The following is a 9035-nucleotide window of genomic DNA, read 5'->3' as shown; positions in this document are numbered from 1 at the left end:
ACAGAGCGGCTTAGGCAAGTATCCTTGAGGTCTGTTTAGGAACGTGTAAGTTCTTTGTTAATGAGCTCAAAATTTGCTCGGTTATAATCTAATATTGTGTTTGTGGAGGTGAGTTCTATCTCAGCGATAATGAAATGCAGACGTGAAGAATTTCGTGGTCGGTGATGCTGGGTAGCGTGACTATTAGATCACACATTAGATCAGCCGAACCGCTGCAAGGCTTCAGCGTGTCTTCTTTTTGACTGCTTGTTTTCCCAAAGTATCAGTGACTGATGTACGTCTCCTCGCTTTTCCTCTTCTTCTTCAATCATTTCCTCCTCCCCATTGCAGGGCGACAATCTTCAATCTCGAACTTTCATCCTCCTAAATTCGATGTCTTTCGCTTTGAAGTGGTTTCGGTCTCTGCCCATCGTTATGCATGCACCTTACTAAACATTTGAACTTTTGTACTTAGAATAAAGCGACGATTTCTGCCCATTGCAGTATACGGGGTGATCATTGTTAAGTTTTAGGGAATTTTTAGAAATCGCCTGTTGCAGATAACATAATTGTAGTCCTTCAGCTGGATTATTCAGCGAAACAGACATTACCTGCACGAGAAATCGTAACACATATTCAAGCAATGACCAAAATTTCACTAATTAACTTCTTAATTAATTACTTTATGGCACAATGGCAATTCACGAACTGTAGCCGGTAAGTCTGCAAGGCGTATCCACTTAGAATGAATTTCCATAATGGCGCCAGTTTGGAGATATGCGCCATCAAACTCACCGTAAAAATGCATTGTTGTTCCACTCACTTTTTTAACAAAACGCTCTTTTATGCATTGAAGCACAAACGTAACTGGAACGCCCATGTACTTTGTTCTTCACTTAGGAAAAAAACAACTTGAAACTGGTGCCATCCTGGAAATTCATTGAAAGCGGATATTTCTTGCAAGCTAACCGGCTACAATTCGTAAATTGCAATATGTGCCGTAATATAATTAGTTAGGAAGAGAATTAGTGCATTCTTTTAAATTAGTTGAATATGTGTTTCGATTTCTCGTGCTAGTAATGTCTACTTCTTCGAATAATCCAGCTCACTGACAAGAGTTACGCTTTTTGCCGCAGGCGAATTTTAAAAATTCTGTTAAACTTAATAACGATCACCCGTAGTCTACAAAAGTACAGGAAGAACTGATCTCAATCCTTATATCTCTTGGTTTACATAATGCACGCGCGGGAGATTGATAACTAAAGTGCGTAAGTAGCACTGATTATTTACCAATGTCGGTTCCGATAGGTACTCGTAGTACTGGCTTACAGGGGTGCGATTTTGTAGAAATGACTTTTTTCATGCCAATGCCTTCTCGCGTGACGTCACCGATTTTGGAAATTGTGTGTACGTAGGCACGACGTTTTCTTGGATCGTCCAATCAGAAGCTCCCTTCATTGGCCGGATGTTTCTTTCGTATTCTCTTCTCTTTTTCCGGGACTGTATAGCAAATTTGTTTTGTAAAACGGCACTTAATAAAAGCGGACTTCCATGCTGCGTAAAGCAAATTCATTTTGTTACAGTACAACGCAAAAGCTGCCGCAGTCCAAAGAAATGCAAACGCAAGTGCTCTATTTTTGAAGTCGTAGCCACATAGTAGTCGGATGTGCATCCAATCCATGCCGTTGAGCGCAAGCAAAATGGCAGCCTTTGTTTACCTGTGAACAGCTGACAGCCCCTAGCGTGTCTGTCTGAACAGCTGACAGCCCCTTGCGTGCCCGTAATTGCGGCCCCGCCCCCGTCAGATACTGATTGAGGTGAGTAATTATTGCTCGTGTAGTGCTTGCATTGTCGTGTGGTTTTCGCTGCATGTCTGACGTGTGATAATTTCTTCTTTAGGAAGAGCCAAGAAGAATTATCCGTAGCCCCCGAGGTGAAACTTTGCAACATAGTGGATCGAGAACTGTCAAGGCATTTTCCATAGGGCACCGCCATGACATAACGATAGCTTCCTTAAAGTTATCGCTGCATCGGTAATACTTCCTGCACTGATACGCTCCGAGAAAGAAGCTGCTACAACATTAAATGTGAGTAGTGACTTCACCTTTTTTTACATTAGTGGTATAAAAAGGCAGATATAAGTCGTAGTGAGCACTTTATGCAGGCGCTTAGCTTAGACAGAATGTTTGCCTCTAAATTTCTTACTGTGCTGCGGGCCGGCTGAAATTCCCAATTTGACAAAGAGAAAATGGCAGCAAAAGGGCCGCGGGTGTCCAAAGAGCAGGCGGCTATTCTCGTGCAGTTCATCGAGCAGCACCCATACCTGGCGAGAGCTTCTACAGAGTTCTCGCCACGTATGACTGCTGCTCGAAAAAACGAACTGTGGGAGGAGGTGGCGGCGGTGCTTAACGCACAGGGGCCAGCCGTAAAGGCCACCAGCCGTTGGCGGAACCATTGGGCCAAGATGGCCCATAAAGCGAAAAAAGAAGCGGCCAGGGCCGCGAGCGAGAAGAGGTGAGCTTCTAATGATGCTGACAGTAACGTAGTTTCACGTTGTCGTTGTTGCCGTGTTTGCAGGGCTACTGGAGGTGGCAAAGTGGGTGGCGTGGACGGCCGCGTCCTCGACGTCCTTATGAGGACAGGAGGGGTCCTTGTTTCCCCCCCTGAGTACTTCCCCGATAGCGAGGTGCGTACATTGGATTTAAAGAAGTGTTGTTTGTGTGACCTGCTGTGACCTCACAAATTTTCAGCATTACATTGTAACACAATATTGCAAAATTTTTAAGCCCTTTTTTTTGTGCAAGTGACAATATAGGTTATGTACTCTGAGCAGCAACTTGTGTACATGATGCGCATTGCACACACTGCTCGCAATGTCTGAACACTACTCTGATTGCAGGACGAGGCAAGTTCAGAGGAAGCTGCAGGGCCCAGCGGTTCCCGCAGAAATCTACCAGCGACAACTGCTTTCGTGGTGTCGGGCCCTGCAGCTGTTGCTGGGCCAAGTGGCCTTACACGTAAGGCAGTGACCTAGCTTTTGTAGTAGCATTGTTGTTTGCAGTTGCTGTATGATCTTGCTATGAAGTAAAGTACGTCACTCTGCTGTTATTACCGTTGTGTCGAACATCCAGCTCTCATTCATGGAGGAGAAATGCAACACTACAAATGACATCATGTTGTAATAGAGATTCCTTGTGCTTCTTAAGGGTTACTGCTACCAGCAACTTTCTGTGGCATCTTTTGCTCTAACTACCTGTTTTGTGTATCATTTTTGTAGCTATGCAGCTATAATGACATTTCAAAGTGACTGGTTAGGACAATCAATCTGTGTAGGTCGGATAACAGTGAATGAGCAGTCTTTGCTTTTGCTTTGCATGAAGAGCCACCGGCTACGCCCCAGGTGCTGCGGCCTACCACCCAGGTGCCTCAGCCAACCCCGCAGGTGCCGCAGCCAACCCCGCAGGTGCCGCAGCCAACCCCGCAGCTGCCGCAGCCAACCCCGCAGGTGCCGCAACCAACCCCGCAGGTGCCACAGCCTACCCCCCAGGTGCCGCAGCCTACCCCTCGAGAGCCACGGGCTCCCCGTAGACAGCCCAGGCAGCAGGAACTTGATGGTGCTGTGATGACGGCTACTGCCGCATACGTTCGCCAGAGCCAGTTGGAGGAAGCCAGAGTTCAAGAGGACACTCGCTTCCGCCAACAACTGCTGGAGCAAAACCGGCAGGTATGTGCAAGGCCACAGATGTATATTTTTCTGCGTATGAAATTGATGAGCATATGACCTCTCTAAAAATTATATTAATCAGTGAACAAGCATAATGTATACGTGTAGTCCTGTGGTGATATCTTGTACACATTCGCGTGATATAACATGTGTAAATATCTACGCAATTATGTGGCAAAAAGAAAAAAGTGGCGTTGAATTCAAGGAAGCAGGTATAGCAATGTAACACATCTTAATGGAATGCGACGGCACAAGTTTGATGGGCCAGAAAGATATTTCCAGTGTTTGAATATACAATGACAAGACAATAGCCTGCAAATGGGGATGAATGCAACACACAAAGGCCCTGTTACTGAGCTTCTGTAATTAAACTAATTACACATCTTTGCTAACAGCACCACGAGGCCCACCTGCAGAGCCTGCGGCAGCACCACGAGGCCCACATGGAGAGCCTGCGGCACCTCGGGGAGGAGGTGGCGGCAATGCGGGAAGTGGAGTCTCAGCGCCTTGAAGTGCAGCGGCAACGCCTCGAAGTGGCGCGTCGGTCGCACGAGACCAACGAGCGCCTGCTTCAGCTGCTGCTGGCTGCACTGGGGCATGGTGGCAGCCAAGCCCCTCCCCCCTCTCAGGCCCCACATAATTAAAGGATGCAAAGGTAGCATAGGCAAGGAATTTGTAACTTATCTTAAAATTTGCTGATGTATTAATGATATGAAGGGCAAATATTGCTAGTTTGCAAATAAATAATTGCTGAAGTCACCCTTTAATGCAACCATAAGTAGCATAGCCGTTGCAGCATGAATTTTTTCTTCAAGGTTTACTTCAGCCATAAGAGCGTGCACACCATCAGGCTCACCTGCAAAAGTGCCTGTAGGCCTGGTGTGTGCGGGCATTCCGACTGTGGCGCTGCAATTTTGAGGTGCCTAGTTATTGTCATGTCAATTTAAGCACGACGCCACAAGTGTTCTACAATTTAATCCTTGTCATCGAATGGTGAAATTTTCAGGCCTTACTATAATGTCGAAAGCAACCTGTCAATATACACAGCAAAAAAGAAAAAAGTTATGAAAATTCCTTGCCTATGCTCCTTCTTTTCATTTGTAATGTTTATTTTTTGTTTGTTGCATATGCATATTTGTTTGTGTCACTACGTACTGAGCTGGAATGTCTCTTTTCTTGCACATCTGTCTCATTATCAAACAATTTGTTGTCATTCAGTAATCTTTCAGGTTGTGATACATTGTATTTTAGCCCTTGTGGTGCAATTTGTGTGTAATATTTATGCAGTTTGTCTTACTGAATATCATAATATGGTGCTATGGCTCTTTCAGTTTGAGCGCCACAACAGCATGTTCCTTTCACATGTAGTGATGTACCTATACATTTCGCTGTGATAAATATTCGGTTGGCATGTGATTTAAGCACCTGCTCATTTCTGTTTCTGGTGCAGTTTAAGCCAGTTGTTATTACTGTGTACTTGTGCAGTGTACAACAGTTTTCTTAAACGATGCATGCCGTTACCTGTGATATATTACGATGCAAGAACAATGTGATCCGATATTTATTCCAACGTGTCTGTGATATGTTGCATAATGTCTCTACTACTGAGTACTCATGATTCTCACACTTCTTCAATGTAGAGACTGTCGCATGTGATGTGTGCATAAACAAGTGTATGTTGAAGACTGAAATACAGAAAGGTGCAGTTTTCCTCTAGTGCTTTTATTTACACATCGCAACCACATTTCTAGTGCTAGCTTGCACTGTACAAATATTACTGATTAACATTGCTGAGTTCTGCTATATACAAGTGAGGTCACTTTGTTAAAATCTATCAACTGCTCGTGCGTGCACACACTTCACGGGAGCCACAGCGTTTGACATGTCGGATGACCAGTTGGACGGCATTTTCGTCACTCGAAAGGAACTTTGCCGTTGTTGCGAGACAAAATGGTGGAGGACCTAGAAGCTGCGCGTGCAACAGCACGTTCCATGGAGCGGAAGGTGTGGCGTGCACTGTACATCTTGGCTTCTGTGAGCTTCTCTGTGCTAGTAGAAAGTGAGGAGACAGGTGCTTATGTCCATCAATGCGTAAGGGGATACGAGTAAGAATCGGGCTACATGCATCTAGATGACGACAGCAGCAGCAAGCAAATTGTGGCAGACACTTTGAATATGCACTTATTTTTAGCTTGCTTTCAATCTCATATGTCACCTCTAACGATACTGTTTTACTTACTATAAGTGCAGGCTTTACATAACCCTTCACTACACAACTTTTATGTACCCACCGTGGTTGCTCAGTGGCTATGGTGTTAGGCTGCTGAGCACGAGGGATCGAATCCCGGCCACGGCGGCTGCATTGCGAAAACACCCGTGTACTTAGATTTAGGTGCACGTCAAAGAACCCCAGGTGGTCGAAATTTCCGGAGCCCTCCACTACGGCGTGCCTCATAATCGGAAAGTGGTTTTGGCACGTAAAACCCCATAATTTAATTTTTTTAACAACTTTTACATTTCTCAACAAATCATGAATGCTTTGCATTACGCAGACATCAACTACAACTTAGCACGGGAAATGTATCTGCAATTTCACAGCATGAAATGCACAATGCAATTACTTAAAACTGTGTGCATGCACCTAACGATGCTGACGCTGCTGTTGACGTCGCAGCTGCCGCCGCACGCTCCTCAAATAACGCATGTGCTGCGCACGGGTTGTTCCAAACATGCCAATGACATTGTCGCGAACAGCCCGCCCTCTCAAGTAGTGCATTCTAGAGCCCGTGTTACGGGGCAGACTGTGTGGCATGGGGTCGCCGTTATTGTCAAGCTCACTACTACTACTGCCGCTGCTGCTGTCGTCATCACTGTCATCGCCTGACTCGTCGCCTTCAGAAAGGCGAAGGTTGTGCAACACAGCACATGCCGCGACAATGTTGGCTGCACGTTCCGGCTCGTAGAGGAGGGTGCGATATCGCTGAAGACAGCGGAAACGGCTCTTTAAGAGCCCAATGCACCTCTCCACTACGGAACGCATGGCGGCATGTGCTGTGTTGTACTGCCCCTCGGCTGTGTGCACTGGAGGATGGCCAGGAACCGGGGTAAGGAGCCACGGCTCCAAGGGGTAGCCACTGTCACCTGCACAAAGATGGAAATAGTACATTGAGTACTCCGCTGACGAGAGGCAAGTTGTCAACTGAGGAAAGCTACAGCATCATTCAACAAAGGTAGACTTCAGGGTTGCAAGTCCCAAGTAAAAGCATGAGTTGAGCATGTCCATACCCGTCACAAACTCTTAACCAATTTACAAGTGTACGCGGTGCCTGCCACAAACAAGAAATCAACACTTGTTGGTGCTATCAATGACAGTAGTAGCAGTAATGTGTGTTCATTTCTTCTGCTTCTGGCAGTCACTGGGTGCAGAAAGCACTAATACGTGTTGCTTTCGTCAGCTCCTCGCAGACACATAATGTGCTTGTAACTTAACACTTCGAACATTGCCAATGGTGGCAGTCAATGTCTTAATTTTCTTTTTTTACTCCGGAATTACTGATGTTCTTGTGGTTTGGTTAAAAGTTTGGGTTGGAGCGGACACGGCGTTCTGCGCTGCTGAAGCGTGACTGCGCCAAAAAAAAATGTTTTTTTCTCACCGAGGAGGTATTCCCCGGCATTCACGATGCGCCCCGCTTGGAACCGCCGGCGCAACCATGTCGTCCGCCAGACAAAAGCGTCGTGGTCCGACCCCGGTCGCATAGGGTCCAAGGCCAAGATTTTCATGTCCGCGTCGCAGATCTGAGGTAAAACGTAAACCAGAGAAAGTGCCCGTTGGCAAGAGCAACGTAACTTTCAAAAAGGATCGCAGAAAACGTGAGTTTTACTTACGAACATGCAGTTGAGGGCGTAGTATCCCTTGCGGCACATGAACACAGCCTTGCGCTCACCCTTGGGTGCGATGATGGCTATGAGGCTGCCGTCTACGCATCCGATGACGCCGGGGATAACGCCGCGCCGAAGGAAACCCTCCTTCACGGCTGCCTTTTCCTCGGCTGTCTTTGGAAAATGGACCCACTTGTTGCGGGCCCCTGCGTTCACGACAGCCTCTGCCACACGTCGCACGCACTCGCTCACCGTCGACTGCGACACACGGATCGTCTCCTCGCTCCCAACGGACGCTTGGAAGCTCCCGGTAGCAAAGAAGCGCAGCGCACACAACACTTTCCGCTCCACCGACAGTCCCGTCGCTCGCTCAGCTTCTAGTTCCCCCGCCAGTTCCTCGCACAACAACCGCACCGTTCCCTTCGAGAGGCGAAAACGCCGTCGAAAATGGTCATCCGGCATGTCAAACGCGTCGTCTGGCTCTCCCTGTTCACGTCGGCGACGACGAAGAGCCACGGCCATAGCGATCAGAGGGGCGGCCATTTTTTTCATGCCTTCGGAAACGACCCTGCCTCTGGCCGTTCCAAAAATCCGTGCCTTTTGCTCCGCATAATGAGTGCCTCAACGTCACGATGACGATTACAGTTTTTGCGGGTTCCTGACGTCGCGTGATTGACAGACAAAATGGGCGCGGCCCGGTCATTTTCGACCAATGGCTGCTCAGTGATGGCGGCAAAAGGCATGGAAAAAGTAATAGAATTGCTACAAAATCGCACCCCAGGTCTCCCCGTCGCGTACAACGCATACTTAGACGGATTGAATTCCAAAGAAAATAGGATATACTGCCAAGAAAGTCTAGCTCCCCCTCCAATTTATCCCTGGAGCTTTGAAACACAATAGTCTATAGCGAATTATCGCGTCTCCAATGAAGCACTTATTGCCCGAATGAACAGGAATAAATGATATTATACCGGGCCTCAAGAGTACAGAAAAGCAATGACGGCCAAAACAAAGGGCGTCCCAGCCTGCGTATTATCGGTGACCCTCAGCCTCCTCTTGAAAGTGGTGCCATCTGCTAGCGGCCTGTTTAATCCCGATAGCAAGGAGGTTCCCGGTCCTCGTTGGCGTCCATGGAGCTGTTCCACGGATTATAGCTCTTTAATCCTGAGGGGTCACCCGCTGCTAATGCGTAATCCGCATTCTGCCCTCGGGCCTACACTCGAGACCCCGCTCGGAGCGGCGGCGTCCCTCACCTTCGCCGAGCAGCGCGCGAGAAGTTATCGGAAGTGGTCCAGCAGTCGCCCAACTGCAGCTCCGAGCGAACCCCGGTTCGAAATGAGCGATGAATAATGCAAACACCTTGTACCCGGAGCTACAGGGCGAGCGTTTGCTCTTGGGCCAGATTGGTGCGAGGGGGCCGCGAGGACAAACATTCCGACGCTGAGTTCGGGGA

The 9035-nt window shown here is 47.7% G+C and overlaps 2 protein-coding genes across 2 annotated transcripts; one reads left to right on the top strand and one right to left on the bottom strand.

Moving 5' to 3' along the window:
• The first annotated feature begins 2096 nt into the window (after positions 1–2096).
• Positions 2097–5414, top strand: LOC129381096 (uncharacterized). Its single transcript, XM_055063635.1, has 5 exons — positions 2097–2493; positions 2557–2665; positions 2879–2996; positions 3360–3703; positions 4099–5414. Exons 1-5 carry the CDS (start codon positions 2228–2230, stop codon positions 4345–4347), a joined length of 1086 nt encoding a protein of 361 aa, XP_054919610.1. The 5' UTR covers positions 2097–2227; the 3' UTR covers positions 4348–5414.
• On the bottom strand, positions 5405–8359 carry LOC140213087 (putative nuclease HARBI1). Its single transcript, XM_072284198.1, has 3 exons — positions 7589–8359; positions 7357–7498; positions 5405–6844 (listed from the first exon to the last, which is right to left on the bottom strand). The coding sequence occupies exons 1-3, from the start codon at positions 8132–8134 to the stop codon at positions 6345–6347; spliced, it is 1188 nt and encodes a 395-aa protein (XP_072140299.1). The 5' UTR covers positions 8135–8359; the 3' UTR covers positions 5405–6344.
• Positions 8360–9035: the final 676 nt, after the last annotated feature.

This window comes from Dermacentor andersoni, chromosome 1, assembly GCF_023375885.2.
Source record: "Dermacentor andersoni chromosome 1, qqDerAnde1_hic_scaffold, whole genome shotgun sequence".
Lineage (NCBI taxonomy): Eukaryota > Metazoa > Arthropoda > Arachnida > Ixodida > Ixodidae > Dermacentor > Dermacentor andersoni.
The sequence above is the reverse complement of the archived record's forward strand: the minus strand, read 5'-3'. Positions and strand labels throughout refer to the sequence as shown.

What these genes read in the sequence shown, in the direction of transcription:
- LOC129381096 (XM_055063635.1), top strand. Translation starts at nt 2,228, where the DNA reads ATGGCAGCAAAAGGGCCGCGGGTGTCCAAAGAGCAGGCGGCTATTCTC. An exon ending in AGTACTTCCCCGATAGCGAG is followed by an intron (nt 2,666 to 2,878) that starts GTGCGTACATTG and finishes CTCTGATTGCAG; the next exon opens with GACGAGGCAAGTTCAGAGGA. An exon ending in TGCTGGAGCAAAACCGGCAG is followed by an intron (nt 3,704 to 4,098) that starts GTATGTGCAAGG and finishes CTTTGCTAACAG; the next exon opens with CACCACGAGGCCCACCTGCA.
- LOC140213087 (XM_072284198.1), bottom strand. Translation starts at nt 8,134, where the DNA reads ATGAAAAAAATGGCCGCCCCTCTGATCGCTATGGCCGTGGCTCTTCGT. An exon ending in ACGCCCTCAACTGCATGTTC is followed by an intron (nt 7,499 to 7,588) that starts GTAAGTAAAACT and finishes GTTTTACCTCAG; the next exon opens with ATCTGCGACGCGGACATGAA. An exon ending in TGCCGGGGAATACCTCCTCG is followed by an intron (nt 6,845 to 7,356) that starts GTGAGAAAAAAA and finishes ATCTTTGTGCAG; the next exon opens with GTGACAGTGGCTACCCCTTG.